This window comes from Melanostigma gelatinosum (genome assembly GCF_949748355.1).
Source record: "Melanostigma gelatinosum genome assembly, chromosome: 6".
NCBI lineage: Eukaryota > Metazoa > Chordata > Actinopteri > Perciformes > Zoarcidae > Melanostigma > Melanostigma gelatinosum.
Window position 1 is genome coordinate 23727089 of NC_136639.1, and position 17645 is coordinate 23744733.

General features: G+C 47.6%; 1 protein-coding gene across 1 annotated transcript in view; it reads left to right on the top strand.

Annotated features, from left to right (window-relative positions):
- tmem8b (transmembrane protein 8B) overlaps positions 1-17645 on the top strand; it is a 66428-nt gene that overhangs the window by 35842 nt on the left and 12941 nt on the right. Inside the window, exon 7 of the mRNA XM_079271067.1 lies at positions 17464-17606. Coding sequence (XP_079127193.1) covers positions 17464-17606 — 143 coding nt within the window. The remainder of the gene's footprint in view (positions 1-17463; positions 17607-17645) is intronic.

Sequence of the window (17645 nt, forward strand, 5' to 3'; positions counted from 1 at the left end):
GCATAAATATACCGCTGTCGTCTTTGAACTGCCGGTAACTTATGCCGTGATAAACCACGCACCTCAGCTCACTCACCGAGTCGAGTTAATGAAAAGAGAACTTCCACCCGGAGTGGAAGACAATGAATGAAAAGAAATCAAATAAATCCCGAGCAAACAGTCATAGTTGATACACACATACAGCGGAGCTTCTCTGCTCCGTAATGATTGCGTAATACCTCAATATCACGCGACAGTCTTAAACACACAAAAACACGGGAATATCAACATATAAATGAATGGCCTGAATTAAACTTACGTTAATTTAAGCTAAGCTATGCCCAAATGCCAAGAATCTTACTTGTAGATGCTTCGTTGCAACGTGGAAGTGTTTGTGGCAAAATGGTCCGTCTTCCTCGTCGGGAAGGGAGACAGGGGGGGGGGGGGCTGCTTGCAGCGCGGCTTTGCAGCGGCGCTGTTTCGGTCTGTCGTGGCGCAGCTCGCTCTGGAGCAAACGCAGACGTGATCTGTCCTCGCTGCAGGGAGGACAGTTTAACTTCGGCTGAGACGACGTGGTCCGTAGGTCTCCCGGTAATCATCGGTCAGGAGAGGAGCGAGGCTTCGTCGGCTCCTCTGTGCCGGTTTGTGCACAAAATAAAAGAAGCAGAAAGCACTGAACGAATGCTGATGCAGATTCGTTATCGCGGGCTGTTTCGTCCAGCGAAATGGCTCGTGACCTGTCAGGGTTTGATGAGGGTTCGAGGGGCTCCCTCGTGGGGGGGAAAGCTGGTTCTTCTGTGGCCTGGACGGGGGTGTCCGAGCGAAGAGAGCGTGGTGTGCTCCCTGTTCGACGGAGGTCGACGGGAAAAAGCTGGATTCTCTGTGGCCTGGACGGGGGGGGGGTCCGGGCGAAGAGAGCGGTTGTGTGCCTCCTAACTCAACCGAGGTCGAAGGGGGAAAAGCATAGAAGTGGGGGCAGCAGATAGTTTTATAGAACAGAGGTCGAACCACAGGGGTCCTGGGGTCTCTTGGCTCTCGGCCAATGAGATTGCCGCGGTTACCATGGTTATTTGGGGGGGGGGGGGAATTTCACACCCTAGTGTGAAATCCCTTTGCTCTTATCAACTACAAATCAGGATGAGACCTTTGCTTGAAAAAGTTAAGGCCTGATTTTCTTTGTCCACAGCACATGTTTAAGCCATATGATCAGACCCCAACATCCCCCCTTTGTTCTGAAGAGTGAGGTGTTGGCTTCGGTCTTTAGAGCAAACCAAGGGCTGGCATGTGCATCCATGTGGTGGGGAAACCTGAAGAGGTGAGACAGTCCAAGTGTTCCTGAGACCAAAAGCAGTGGTTAAAACAGGCAGTGTTCATTGTTCATAGAGTTCAAGATTCATAGTGGTCAAGTTCATGGTGTTCAAGTTCAGAGTTCATTGGCATCTGGGCAGATGACTAAGGTGGCATCTGGGCAGATGACTTTAACTACTTCTACCTACATCTACTATCATACACAATTCAAATCATAGGTGAGCAAAACATTATTCCCAAATAATTCAATCGCTATTATGATGTTGTGATAATCTAGCATTGCGGCATAGTGTCAAAGAAAGTAACAACCCAAATAAAACAAAACAAAACACAACAGAGAGAGAAGGAAAGAATAAAAAGACAAGAAGCAGGTGAGGGGCAAACAGTGGTTACTGGTTCAACTCCTAGACAGGACTGGAGTCCGTTGGCGGAGCAGTCGTAGGTTGGCTACGTGGTGTTATGAATAGGAGGGAATCCAGTTAGTCTGTCGCTTCTGGATCTATTAGTACATGATATGTGCGTCTACCTCTCTCTAATCGGTAGATTTAGAGCGAGTCCTGTGTCTAAGTTTTAGAATCTATCGATATTGGAGTTGCGTTGCCAAGACTATAGGCCAGAGGTACCTGTGAGGGTTGCATAACAGTAGTGGTAGCAGATTTACAGATTTCTTAGCACGGCTAGTGTGACTAGCTAGGCTGGTCTTTCGCTGCTCCCGCTGTTGACAGCTGAGCCTTCTCGGATGAGGTCCTGGGTTAAATCTGACTGCTACGGCAGAGGTTATGTCTTCTCTGGTTACTTCTGGTAGAGTCTATAAAGCATGCACAGGGTTCTCTATGAGCGTGGAGCATCAGTTTACAGTCGCAATGAACGTTTTTCAGGTCATGCAACTGTTCTGGTTGAAGTTGGCTGTGTTAGCGGTTAGTGCCTGTCTACAGGGTGAGTTGGAGCATGCAGTTAAACGTTAGTAGTCAATAGTAAGCTGCCATTCTGCCGGTTGGTTTCGGCACTGGCGAGATTAGAGTGTACTTCCTGTGAAGTGCATCTCTCTAAGTTTCTGTTGTCAGAGATCCCACCCCCCTCGCGCTGTTTGAGTGGCGAGGGCAGATATCCCACGTTACCGTCAGCACTCAGGAAAACGTCGCGAACAGTTTCACTCTGGAGTGTGTCATGGCGGGCTGGTGATATCTCCCTCCCCCACCCTCCTACTTAGAGATGGAGACAGGTCCGGCACACAGGTCAAGGTCAGTTACCTACGGCACTGGCGACTTGACAGAACCGGCCGATGACTCGGCTGAAAGAAGGCGGTGGCTTCGTTGAACAAGCTGGAGGTGGCTCATGCTGACAGAGCAGGAGAAGAAGGCTTAGTTGACGAAAGATTTTACGAGCTACTCGAAAGGGTGCTCGAAGGGCCTCTAAGGTTGTGGCACCCTAGAGGTGTATGCGAAAAGGTGGGGGAACACATGAGGCTCGTTTCTGACCCGGAGTCGGGTAGAGCAAGAGTGTTATGACCCCCCAGTAAGACTGAAGAATATGTATAGATATATACATAACGGGCATTGCCTTTGCGAACAAGGTCGCCCAAGAAGGTTGAAGAACGAGGTGCGAAATGGGAGTGGTCGTTTCCGGAAGTGTGCTGAGTTCTCTTCCCCCCCCCTACCACGTCGACTTGGCAGCAGGGGGAAAGGTCACTCGGCTGAGTCAGGTGGGCTGCGAGTCAGCGTTACCTGATGTGTTGTCCTTGAGGGCGTCTTTCACCCCCCTGGTTCCGTCGGTCTTTCGACCGCCAGGGTCGTTTGTTCCTCGGGGGTGACCAGGGCTCGCTAGGCCAAGTCCTCTCGTCGTCTTCCGACGCTAGGTCGGAGTCGCTCGACTGTTGGATGCCTAAGACTATGGCGGTGTCTTCGTACCGATTTGTCGGCCGTCCGCGTGTCTCCCATGCAAGTTGCGTGTATTTCCTAATCTCTGGCATGGTGAGGTTACTCGTTCTGCAGTGCATAGTAACATCGTATCTCACGTTGTCGTGGAGATTGTGCAAGAAAAGCGACTTGAAGGCATGGTCTTCTAGACCTTGGGCGTTACGTCCTTGGAAGTACGCAGATCTCAAGCGCTTGAAGTAGTCTCTCGGAGACTCTAGCCTTTCCTGGGAAATGGCAAAGGCGCAGAGGGTGGCAGAAGCTGGGTCGGTGTACAGGGAGTACTCCTCCCTAAGGGCGTGACAAAGGGATGAATAGCAGTCGCGGATGCTCGGCTGGAGCGTTTCCACGAAAGCGTGGACGCTTCGCGCAGTGGTTTTCCACACTAGCGTTAGCTTTTCGCGCGATGAGGGGCGCGATAGGTCGAGGAGGCAGTGATCGATCTCCCTAAGGTAGTCATCGATGCTCGAGTCGTGATTATCGGGATTAAAGCACTCTACGTCTTTTGCCAGAGACTCAATCTGTCGAGTGCGCAGGCCTCCAAGGTTGATGGGGCCTGGGCCGTCCGAGTCGTCTGAGTCTCCATACTCGCGATGGTGGTAACGACTATCATCCTCCCTCCCTGAGGGGGATGGGGTCAGTTCTTGTCGCGCTCGTGAACTGCGTGGAGGATCTCGTTCGCCTGAGGTGGTTTTGAAGCCACCTGGGCCGACTAGGACCTGGTGTTGGTCCTCTCTCCTCCTGGTTGGGGAACGCGTTTTCAAGAAATGCAAGGTGGTTCGGGTCTCGGGGAATGAGGGAGCCGAGACCAAGAAATGACTGGGCTGAAAGGCTCGGTAGGGGGTAGCAGTACCTACCGGGGTTGCTGGAACACCTTGAAGCGCTTTCAGTTTGTCATCACTCTCTGATGCTTTAGAGAGTTCTAGGTTGACCTCTCTGAGGTCACTGCGCAGGCTACTATTTTCTGACTGTAGGGCTCTACAGTCACGTGACAACTCCTGAACCTCTGTTCGGAGGGTCCAGATCTCGCGTTGCTGCTCGTCGCTCTGTGCCCGGGTTCGGGCAGCTTGCAGCTGCATTTTCTGATGATAGATGAGCAGTATTTCGCCGATTACGTCCTGAATCAGGCGCTCTCTGTTACCTGCTGGGTTATTTACATAAGCCACCAGCTGCTCTAATTGCTCGTCGCATAGGACAGCAGTGTATTTTGCAAAGTACTCTCTTTCCTTTGCTGTGAGTCCGAGGACATCAGCCACCGCATCTCGTAGTGCGGTGTCTTCTGGAGCTACAGCTCCAGGAATGGGGGGTTTCTCGTCGCTCATTCTCTCTAATGAGTGCGACTCCCAATGGTTGTTAATTCCCTAGTGTTAGAACGGAAACTGTTAGTGTTTACGGTTCTCAGTGAAATGTCTAGTTCTGTAACTTAGGATTTCTACTGTTAGATGTTAATTACTGTTAGTGTTACGGTTCATGCAGGCGCACAGTGAAATGTCTAGCTCTGTGACTTACGTTTCTACTGTTGCTGCTCTGAGGTATCACTACTGCTTTGCAGCCAGAGGTGCGAAAATGCTAATGTGGTTTAGCACTTTGGGCCTGTGACAGCTGTGTGTAACTTATTTGGAGGGATTTAAGAAAACAAGCAAGGTATTACAAATAAACGATCAAATCTACTACACAGCTGGCTGTTAGTTTAAGAAATGAAACGAATAATTAAACCTGGAAACGAAATAAAATTTCGAGAAGGGAATTAAAGATTAAGATTAAAAATCTGGATTTAAAATCAAAAATTTAATTACAATAAGACAAGATTTTGAAGATCAAAGCCTACCTATTTTGGGAAATAAGTTTCAGGAATTTGGATCATTCAAAAGAAAAAAAAAAAAAAAAAATTCGAAAAAAAAATATTTTTTGGAAAATTAATTATTCAAAAATAATTATGGATTACTGTGCATATATACTGTAACAAAACTGGAATAACGTAGCCTCACACGGGGCACCATTATGTTGGGATCTAAAGGAGCGTGTTTGGGTTATCAGCATTTAAGAAACTGAATTCTTGACATCAATAGAATTATTGATGTATGTAACAATTATTAATGATTATTAATATAAACGGGGCACCACCCTGCGAACAGGGACCAATAACCAAACGATAAAACTAAGTCTCATAATTAGTAGTCACTCATAATGTCAATAGTCTGCGTATGACTATACATTCAGTGACAGTGAAGGTTTTAAGTTCGAGCACAGGCTACTACATACAGTCTTATCAAATACATATGTACAAGTAATCACAGACGACTGCTCCTGAAAGTATAACAGAGTTTATTGAATCAAAATAATAAACGATCAAATCAATTAATATTGCAACCAACAAACGTTATCATACAATTTTATATGCCTAAACTAAAGAATGAATAAAGTGGATGAGGGTGTATGTCTGTGTGTGTATGTGTATGTGTGTGTGTGGGTGAACAGGAAGGAGTCTTACAGCTACGCTAAAGACTACAAAGATGGCGGCGTCGAGTGACGCTGGCCAAAGGGGAGGGGCCTTAAGAACTACAGCTAAAAACTACAAAGATGGCGGAGTCGAGGGACCCGGACAAAATGGCAGAATGGGGCTGCTGTACGTAATTCACGTTTGCCTGGGCAGCACGTGATGTGAGGCGCTCGTTTGAACGAGGTTCCCCAGGGGTAGAACTAGGAGCTATGTGTATGTGTGTTTCGTGAAAGGAGGAAAGAGAAAAAGGGAGCGAGAACTCGAAGTGAATCACGCTTCGGCGTGCGATGTGGTAGGGAGCCTGATTGCTGGTTCTATCATGCATAAATATACCGCTGTCGTCTTTGAACTGCCGGTAACTTATGCCGTGATAAACCACGCACCTCAGCTCACTCACCGAGTCGAGTTAATGAAAAGAGAACTTCCACCCGGAGTGGAAGACAATGAATGAAAAGAAATCAAATAAATCCCGAGCAAACAGTCATAGTTGATACACACATACAGCGGAGCTTCTCTGCTCCGTAATGATTGCGTAATACCTCAATATCACGCGACAGTCTTAAACACACAAAAACACGGGAATATCAACATATAAATGAATGGCCTGAATTAAACTTACGTTAATTTAAGCTAAGCTATGCCCAAATGCCAAGAATCTTACTTGTAGATGCTTCGTTGCAACGTGGAAGTGTTTGTGGCAAAATGGTCCGTCTTCCTCGTCGGGAAGGGAGACAGGGGGGGGGGGGGCTGCTTGCAGCGCGGCTTTGCAGCGGCGCTGTTTCGGTCTGTCGTGGCGCAGCTCGCTCTGGAGCAAACGCAGACGTGATCTGTCCTCGCTGCAGGGAGGACAGTTTAACTTCGGCTGAGACGACGTGGTCCGTAGGTCTCCCGGTAATCATCGGTCAGGAGAGGAGCGAGGCTTCGTCGGCTCCTCTGTGCCGGTTTGTGCACAAAATAAAAGAAGCAGAAAGCACTGAACGAATGCTGATGCAGATTCGTTATCGCGGGCTGTTTCGTCCAGCGAAATGGCTCGTGACCTGTCAGGGTTTGATGAGGGTTCGAGGGGCTCCCTCGTGGGGGGGAAAGCTGGTTCTTCTGTGGCCTGGACGGGGGTGTCCGAGCGAAGAGAGCGTGGTGTGCTCCCTGTTCGACGGAGGTCGACGGGAAAAAGCTGGATTCTCTGTGGCCTGGACGGGGGGGGGGGTCCGGGCGAAGAGAGCGGTTGTGTGCCTCCTAACTCAACCGAGGTCGAAGGGGGAAAAGCATAGAAGTGGGGGCAGCAGATAGTTTTATAGAACAGAGGTCGAACCACAGGGGTCCTGGGGTCTCTTGGCTCTCGGCCAATGAGATTGCCGCGGTTACCATGGTTATTTGGGGGGGGGGGGAATTTCACACCCTAGTGTGAAATCCCTTTGCTCTTATCAACTACAAATCAGGATGAGACCTTTGCTTGAAAAAGTTAAGGCCTGATTTTCTTTGTCCACAGCACATGTTTAAGCCATATGATCAGACCCCAACATAGTGTATTTGTGAAAAATTATTAAATTATAAAATAACTATAACTTCTGTTGATTGTATGATTCTGTTTAGGCCAGCAGAGAAGGCTTAGCTGGCCCTGACGGCTCGCCACTGCTGTAAAGCCAGGTATAGGTCTTTATTGTTGGAATGCTGTTAAGCATTCCAACTATTGTTATCCTGTTTCTTTATTGTTGGAATGCTGTTAAGCATTCCAACAATTCCAACAAGCAAAAAAAACAAAACAAGCATTCCAACAAAACAAAAGCTTTTTATTTTCAATGGGATCTCTATGGAGAATATTTTCAAACGGCTTAAGGCACACAGGTGTTCGCGATTGAGCCAATTAGTGATGTTGATAAACACACAGACTCACAGACACACGCGCACATACACTCCTCTCCCTCTCTCTCTCTGTGTCTCCCTCATACAGTCATTCAGGTCTTAGGGATCTTCAGAGGTCTTTCCCCCCTCCTCCACCCCCCCCCCACACACACACACCCACCCACCCCATTTTAAAATAAAAGCCGCACACACATGATTTGTTGCAGCTGTTACGTGTTGCATCTCGGCCAATCAGACATGAGTATTCTGATAAGTTTCCTGATTCGAGTGACATTTACACACACCGCGACACAAGAGGGAGAGGTGAGGAAAGACATGGCAGAGCAGGACAACAGTCATGTAAGCTGTAAAAGATAAAACATCGGAAAATCTCCAAATGAGAAAGTTTGCCAGAGATATCAGAGCCTCTCTCTCTCTCTCTGTCTCTGTCTCTGTCTGTCTGTCTGTCTGTCGGGAGTGAGCGTGTGTGAGTGAGTCGCTGAGTGAGAGGGTGTTTTCGAGAATTTTTTTTCCCCTTAGTTATGTATGATTCATTTAATGTGGTTTAGTGGTTGGTGTTCACTTTAGTTTAGTTTTGTTCTTTGTGCTTTTGTTGGGGGAGTTTGGGATTTCTTTGGGTGTTTTTTTTCCTCCTGCCGGTGTTTCGCCGGTCGGCGTCTCTAGACGCAATGGTGAATGGAGACACGCTGTCCCACCTCACGAGGAAGCACGGCATTAGGATCGCCGTCGGCTCCTCGTGCAGTGTGGAGGACGTGGGGCTGGCTGTGGGGGAGAGGGTCGGGCACAGCAGCATCAAGTCGGCCGCTCGGATGAACGGCGCCGTGGTCCTCTTCCTGGACCAGGTGGAAAAGGTGAACCGTGTCGTGGAGGCAGGCCTCACGGTGAACGGATTGTTTGTTCAGGTGTTGCCCCTGGCGCAGCCGGCAACTAAGGTTGTCCTTTCCAATGTCCCTCCCTTCATCACCGACGAGTTCCTCAGCAGAGAGCTGTCCAGACACGGGAAGATCGTATCCCAGATGAAAAAGATCTTGTCTGGGTGTAGGTCTCAGTTGCTGAAGCACGTGGTGTCCCACCGCAGACACCTGTTTATGATCCTTAACAACCGGAATGAGGAGCTCAACCTTTGCTTCCATGTTGAGGTAGATGATTATGAATACGTGATTTTTGAGACCTTGTCGGCGATGAAGTGTTTCGGATGCGGGGAGGAGGGACACACCATGAGGGCCTGTCCGAGGCGTGGGGACCTGGCTCTGCCTGGCCCGGGTGGGGCGGGGCCGTCCGTCGCTGCCCCGCGGTCGCGCCTTCGGGTGCTGCGTCTCCGGCTGGGGACGCACACGGTGATGGTGTGAGTGGTGAGGGTGTGAGTGTGAGTAGGGGGGGTGATGGTGTGAGTGGTGAGGGTGATGGTGTGAGTGGTGAGGGTGATGGTGTGAGTGGGGTGGGTGATGGTGTCCAGGGCAGTAGGGGGGAGACTTTGGGTAAGGTGGGAGGTGGTGGGGACGGGAGAAAAAGGAAGGAAGCTGGTGGAGGTGGTGCTGGTGAGGGGCCCGTAGAAGTGGCGGAGCAGGGTGATGGAGGAGCTGAAGTAGGAGAGGAAGGCATAGGCGGGTGGGCGGAGCAGGTGGAGGAGGAGGAAGCAGGGGAGCCAAGAGCTGCCTCAGGAAGGAAGCAAAAGGCGCGGGGTGTAGGCAGCGAGGCGAAGGCCAGTAAGGTGGGGGGGGGGACCAGCGGGCAGTGCTGGGGCCGAGGCAGGTGGAGGGCAGCGGCAGCGATGGAGAACTATCAGACAGCAGTGATGTGATGCCGGTCAGCCTCAGTGGCAGCCAGCAGCAGCGGCTATATACTGCAGAAAAAATCAAGACCTTCCTGCAAAGAACGAAGGGCAGGAAGGGAGTGCAGGTGGGAGAATTTTTTCCAGATCTAAGTCTGTTTCACACCTCGGCCAGGCATCATATGAGCCGGAGGGAGGAGTCCGGCCTCACGGATAAGGAGGGGTGGAGGGGTGGAAGGGGAAGTCCTCCTGAGTCACAACACCAACCTCAGTGCAGGAGTGGGCTTCCTCTTCTCCAGGTCTTTTACCCCGAATTCACTGGAGATCAAACACATCATCGAGGGGAGGTTGTTTTTAGTTAAAGCACGGTTCGACCTTTTTACAGTGATTTTATCAATGTGTATGCTCCGGCAACCGGTGCAGAGAGGAAGCTGTTTTTACAAAAAGTTAATGATGTTTTAAGTGGCTGTGCCTCGGAGAATTTTTTATTCTTGGGTGGGGATTTTAACTGTACGGTGGACGATCTTAAAGACCTTAACCACACAGAGCCACATCCTGTTATGATGTGGGGTGTTTCACGGACCCAAATGCAGACTCAGACAGCAAAGTTCTATTTCAAAACCAAGGTTCGTTTATTTCTCTCAGTCAAGGGAAAAAACAGGAAATGGACAAAGTCAATAGGAGGAGTCTTCACGCCTCCGGCCGGTTCCAAGCCGGAAAGTGGCTAATCCTGCGGAGCGGCAGACGAAGCCGACAGGAAAACTGTCAACGTCAATACGGAGTCGCGTCCTCGCGCTCCGCTCGGATCTTAGCTGGGAAGTGGCCGGTCCGCGTCCGCGGCTGGCAGACAGGCTGGATCGTCTGTGTGACACCAAGACTAAACAGTTGATCTCCGAGGAACGAACTGGAAGGCTTCCTCGTACAGGTGAAAACCCGAGGCTCGACACTGTACGGCAGGCAGGTCGAAAAAACGAGAGGCAATGTTAGTTTCAGAACTTCAGAGAGTAACAACTGGACTACTCACGGGTCGGAATACCAGGTAGGTAAACGGACGGACTGACAACTGGGTTGAGAGTGACAGGAGTATTTATGTCAGCTGGAGGCGATCACCGGAGATGAGGCACAGCTGTGCCTACGGAGAGAGTCGCGGCAGTGGGCGGGACTCTTAGGAGGACACTACTGAGGGGAACACAGCAGAGATCGACATAAATCCTCACACATCCAGCTTCCCAGCATGTCCTGAGGCAGCTGGTCCACTCTCATGGCCTGGTGGACGTGTGGAGGAGGATGCACCCTGACTGCCGACAGTACACATGGTCCCATTTTAGAGAGGGTAGGATCTCCTCAGCCAGGTTAGACCGTTTTTATGTTTTTAAGCATCATTTTAATATTTTTAAAATGTGCAGTATTGTTCCTGCCAGTTTTACTGACCATTCTTTGCTTTTATGTAATGTTTTTATTCGGAATGTTTTACCCAGAAGTGCGTATTGGCATTTTAATTCAGTTTTAACCTTTGATAAGAATTTTAGAGAGGCCCTTATCTATTTCTGGGGTGTTTTTAGGCTGAGGAAGAGTGATTTTAACAGTCTTAGGCAGTGGTGGGACCGTGGTAAGGTTGAGATTTGGCTCCTTTGCCAGCAGCACACTTTCAACGTCACCCGAGACATTACCCGATCTATGAAGGACCTGGAGACTGATATAGTGGACCTAGAAAGTTTAAGCGAGTCCACAGGAGATCGAGGACATATTGAAGTCCTCAAAGGAAAAAAGATGGCTCTGGCCGACCTGTTGGACGTTAAAGTTCAGGGTGAACTGGGTGAACCTGGTCAGGTCCCGATTCCAGAGCATCACGGAGATGGATACTCCCTCTGGCTTCTTCTTCGGCCTGGAGAGAAAGAGTGGGCAGGGGAGGGTGATCCACACACTGTTGGCAGACACGGGACAGCCGGTTGTGGAACCAAGCCAGATTCGGAGGCGAGCGGTGGGCTTTTACTCCTCCCTGTATACAAGTGAGTACAGGGAGGAGGAACCCCTCATAGAGGAGTTCTGTGGGGGGCTACCTCAGGTCTCTGAGGGGACAAACAGGGAGCTTGACAGGCCCATAAGCTTGCCGGAGCTCAGTGCCGCCTTGCAGGGGATGCAGGGGCGGCGTGCTCCCGGCATCGATGGCCTCTCCGTAGAGTTTTTTAAAGCGTACTGGGATGTGTTTGCCAGCGACATACTGGACGTTTTTAATGAGAGTCTGGCCTCTGGTTCCATGCCGATGTCCTGCCAGAGAGCGGTAATAACACTGCTGCCGAAAAAGGGGAACCTGCAGGACATCGGAAACTGGCGTCCTGTGTCTCTACTGTGTGTGGATTACAAGCTCCTGTCCAAGCTCTTTGCCTCCAGGCTGAGGGGAGCTATGGAGCAGGTAATCTATTGGGACCAGACCGACTGTGTGCCCGGCAGGTCCATGGTAGACAATGTCTACCTCATTCGGGACGTTTTGGAGGTCTCGGGGCTTTGGGGGTGGTTTTACCTGGTTTTACCTGGTTTTAGTAAGAACATGATTTTATCTGCGTATGCTGATGATGTTGTTGTTTTTATTAAGGACCAGAGGGATGCAGACCTTTTAACGAACATTGTGGGGGTTTTTAGCAGGACATCGGCAGCGAGGGTGAACTGGAGGACAAGCGAGGCCCTCGCTGTCGGTGAATGGCATGGCGGCCTCCCAGTTCTCCCCCAGAGCCTTGTGTGGAGGAAGGATGGGTTTAAATACCTGGGGATACATCTTGGGCAAGAGAACATCGTCCAGAAGAACTGGGAGGGCGTCACAGAGAAGATTGAGGGGAAACTTTCCAGGTGGAAGTGGCTGCTCCCTCAGATATCTTTTAAAGGTAGGGTACTGGTGTTAAATAATCTCATAGCATCCCAACTGTGGCACCGACTAACCTGCCTAGACCCTCCCTCAGGTTTTTTAGCCGACATACAGAGGAAAATGGTGGATTTGTTTTGGGAGGGTCTACACTGGGTGCCACAGGGGGTGCTGTTTTTAGCCAGAGAGGAGGGGGGACAGGGCCTCGTCCACCTAGCCAGCCGGACGGCCACTTTTAGACTCCAGTTTTTACAGAAATACACTATTGCTGTTAAGCATTCCAACTATTGTTATCCTGTTTCTTTATTCCACTATTTCTTCCGTCCCCCCCTGTTTTTCGTCGCAACGCTTCTTCATTTTTTAAGCTACAGAAACCGTTCAACTATCAAAATGTTCAGCTCCTTCAGCTCATCTCTGCTATGACTTTTTCTATTTCTAACCTTTAAACTTTTTGAATTATTAAACTTTCAAATCCTTCAACTTCCTCATACTTTCAGCTACAGACACCATTTCAACTTTCAAATGTTGAGGAAACCCTCAACTATTGCCAACATGATTCAGCTTTTTGATATCTTTTAAACTTTTTGAACTGCAGCAATTTAACTTTTATGATTTTTCAGCCCTTTTCTGACTTTATAATGGGTGTGTATTGCGCAGCTTAGAGTGCATGATGTCACCGCTAGAGTGAAGAGCAGCTTGAGATTCTTGTGAAAAAAACATTTGTATTTTGCCACTGTGTCCACAATCTTCACTCTTCATGCATAATTTCTGGATGTAGAAGTAGCTAATATTGTCCTTGTCGTAGAAAAATTACTGTGGAATCCCACAGATTTCCACATTTGACACGGAAGCCGTTAATTGAGAGGAAAACTAACTTTCTGCTCCATCTTCCACAGAACACGGTACACCATTTCTAGATCGCCAGTTAAGCCACATTCTTTACACTACAGACACAATTTTTACAGGATCTGTTCTTCAACTCATTCTTCCCCTCAATTATTAATATCGGAGCAATAGGAGCTACGGTTATGGGAGTTTTGATGATTTGTTTGAGAGGTGTTTCCCTGTTTTATCTCCATGAAATGGCTTCAGGCACACAGGTGTTCGCGATTGAGCCAATTAGTGATGTTTATAAACACACAGACTCACAGACACACGCGCACATACACTCCTCTCCCTCTCTCTCTCTGTGTCTCTCTCTCATACAGTCATTCAGGTCTTAGGGATCTTTAGAGGTCTTTCCCCCCTCCTCCACCCCCCCCCACACACATACACACACACACGCCATTTCAAAATAAAAGCCCCAGAGTGTGAATTCTAACTGAACTGCTTGTGATGAAGCCTGTCATTTAACAACCTCTGTTTATGTGTGTCAAACATTATGATTATGTCTCCTCTCCCCCTCCCTCCCCCACCCAGCCCCACCCTTTCAAAATAAAAGCCTCATGGATTAACTGTATTTAAACATTAAACTCAAAATTAGGCTTTTTTGTTGAAAACATGAATGCTCTTACTAATACTGCGACATCTACTACGACTGCTAATATTTCTAGTATTACTACTACTACGACTAATACTTCAATTTTTGCTGTTGCTACTATTACTACTACTGCTACTGCTAGTACTGCTACCATAAATATTATTACTACCACTACTGCTATTACTACCACTACCACTATTATTACTTTTCCACAACTGCTAATATTGCTATTCCTGCTACTACCAGTACTAATACTACTACAGCTATGTTGGTGTCTGACCATATGGCTTCAACATGTGCTGTGGACAAAGAGAATCAGGCCTTTCCTTTTTCAAGCAAAGGTTTCATCCTGATTTGTAGTTTGATGAGAGCAAACCTCCTCTGAAGGAATTTCACACTGGGGTGTGAATTTCCCCCCCCCCAAAAAAACTATGGTTCCTGAAGTCACCTGAATGCACCGCTGCAATCTCATTGGCCGAAGGCCAAGAGACCCCAGGACCCCTGTGGTTCAACCACTGTTCTACAAAACTGTCTGTAACTCACACTCATTGCTTGCTCATAGCTTTCCCCGCCAGCGCGACGCTGGCCACGCAGGCCACGAGGAAGCAACGGCCTTCTCCCCTCCTCAAACCCTGACAGGTCACGAGCCATTTCGCTGGACGAAACAGACAGTGCTCCACTTTGAGTAAGGCTCCCTTACCCCGCTGAGACGAATCCCTCCCACGACCCGTCTCCTCTTCTTTTATTTTTGTGCACACTCCGGCAGGAAGACGTCTAATCCTCTCCTGACCGATGATTACCGGGAGACGTACGGACCACGCCGTCTCAGCCGAAGTTAAACTGTACTCCCTGCAGCGAGTACAGATCGGACCCGCGTGAGTTCACATAAGACACGCCACAACGGACCGAACACAACAGCCGCTCATCAGCCGCCCTGAAAGACGCAGTCGTCTCGCTCCTTTTTCTTCTTCTGGAGGAACAACTTCCCCACGAACACTCAACGTTGCAACAAAGCATCGACAAGTAAGGTTCATGGTATCTGGGCATAGCTTAGCTTAAATTAACTTAAGTTTAATTCAGGCCATTCATTTATATGTCGATATTCCCGTGTTTTTGTGTGTTTAAGTTACTGTCGCGCGATATCGAGGTATTGCGCAACTCCTCGTGGACCACAAGATCCGCTCGATGGTACATTCCCGTATTCTGTTTGTGTTAAGACACTGTTGCATTATACGGAGGTATTTACGCAATTGTTACGGACCAGAGAAGCTCCGTTGCATTGTGTATTAACTGCTATGACTGTTTGCTTGGGATTTATTTTGATTTATTTTCATTTGTTTTATTACACTTCGTGTGGGAGTTCTCTCTTCATTAACTCGACTCTGTGAGTGAGCTGAGGTGCGTGGCTTATCACGGCATAAGTTACCGGCAGTTCAAAGACGACAGCGGTATACTTATGCGTGATAGAACCAGCAAACTCAGGCTCCCTACAACATCGCACGCCGAAGTGTGATTCACGTCGAGTTCTCACTCCTTTTTCCTTTTATTCCTCCTCTCACGTAACACACACACACAGCTCCTATCTCTGCCCCTGGGGGAAACCCCGTTCAATCGATCGCCTCACAACACACGTGTGCATCGACACACGTGATTACATACAGCAGTCTCACCGCCATTTTGTGTCCGAGTCACTCGACTCCGCCATCTGGTGGTAGTTTAGTTGTAGTATCTTAAGGCCCCTCCCCTTTTGGCCCGCGTCACTCGACGCCGCCATCTTTGTAGTCTTTAGCTGTAGCTTAAAGACTCTCCTTTACACACACACATACACACACAGACATACACCCTCATCCATTTTATTCATTCTTTAGTTTAGGCATATAAAATTGTATGATAACGTTTGTTGGTTGCAATATTAATTGATTTGATCATTTATTATTTTGATTCAATAAACTCTGTTATACTTTAAGGAGCAGTCGTCTGTGATTACTTGTGCATATGTATTTGATGAAACTGTATCTAGTAGTCTGTGCTCGAATTCAACCCTTCACTGTCACTGAATGTGTAGTCGCACCCGACTATTGACATTACGAGTGGCCACTAATTATGAGACTTAGTTTTATCGTTTGGTTATTGGTCCCTGTTCGCAGGGTGGTGCCCCGTTGTTATTAATAATCATTAATAATTGTTACATACATTAATAATTCTATTGATGTCAAGAATTCAGTTTCTTAAATGTTGATAACCCAAACACGCTCCTTTACGTTCCCAACAGCTATACGACTGCTACTGCTTCTTCAAAAACTGACTTTACTTTTACTACTACTACTTATTATACTACTACTACTGTTATATAAAATACTACGACCACTACTACAGCTATTACTATGACTACTGATAGTACTACTTCTAATTACTAATACTTCGACGACAACTGCTACTACGACAGTTACTACAAATATCACTACTGCTACAGCTAGTACTTATTCAAATGCTACTAATATTTATACTGCTAATAATACTTCAACTACAACTTCAACTACTACTACAATAAATATCACTACCGCTGGAATTCTTTTAAGCTACAGAAACCGTTCAAATATCAAAATGTTCAGCTCTTTCAGGAGAGGGGTGATATAACTTCATATTTGTAATCTTTCAACTTTTTGAATTATTAAGCTTTTTGCAATTTAAAAAAAATTGGATATCTATTTTCAGCAATGTTTTTGAGATTCATTTCAGCTTTCAGCATTCCAACGCATTTTCAGCAGGAAATGCATTTTCTAGTTCATTGTTACAATCATTAAAAAGCTAAAGCAGCATGCATTCAGTGTAGCTGCAGTTGCTAGCATGGTGTTGATGCTAGTCAAAGATGTGCTAACGTACTCTGCTAATGTTATCTCCACAGGTTTTTACTTGGAAACATAACGTTTGCGTTGGAGGGCGGGACTTAACGAAGGTTCAATTGAGATAATCAATGAATGTCAGACTATAGTCGTAGAACTCAAGATTCCTCGTTGGTCTCTAAAGCACAGGCATACTTTGTGAATGATTACTTGTGTAATTGCTTCTGGAGATTGCACACGCTTAACAGAGTAAAGTTGTCTCAATTCTGCCAACCCTAAATGGCCTTTTGATCTCTATAGTGCTGGAGCAATTAAAACAACAAGGCACAGTCTACAGTCACACTGATTGATTCTATGAAGACATAATGTGACAGTGCCGAGTGAAATGAAGTCAGCATACTAACATGCTCACAGTGTTGATGCTTAGCAAGTATAGTGTTTACCATCCTAATTTAGCACATTAGCAACAATTGCTAATAAGCAGGAAATGCATAGTACATGTGAAGCTGATGTAAATTTGATTAGTTTGGCAACATTAGGCCGTGAAGTATTTTGAGCTGATGAAGGTGCCAGATAAACAGCGAAGGGATCATGATAATTGTTACAGCCTGATCCTGAGGGGGTCCTGCATGGATAGTTAATGGCAATCCCTCTAATAGTTGTCAAAATATCAAACAAAACCACAAATGTGGACCTCATGGTGACACAAGAGGAAAAGTCAGGGCATTGCAAAAGTCATTAGGTTTCATCGTTGAGGAAATAAATGGCTGTACAGCATTTCATGGCAATCCGTCCAATACTTCTTATTAAGATATTTCCGTCTGGACGCCAGTGATGGTCTAGCTTGAGTGCAGAATATCTCAGCTGCCCTTCATACAGGCTAATCTCCCCTTCTGATGGTCCCCGTGTTCACCTCCATCTAACGTTCTGAACTGTCTGTGACTTTTTCCAGATTCGAGGCATGCGCCAACATCACTCCCGAGGTGTACATGCGCGCGTATCTGACTCCGTGCATCAATGACTGTGGGACCTATGGACAGTGCAAGCTTCTGCGCACCAACAACTACCTTTATGCTGCGTGTGAATGCAAAGCAGGTAACAAGCTTTTATAAGATCTGTCGTAGTGCGTTGCGA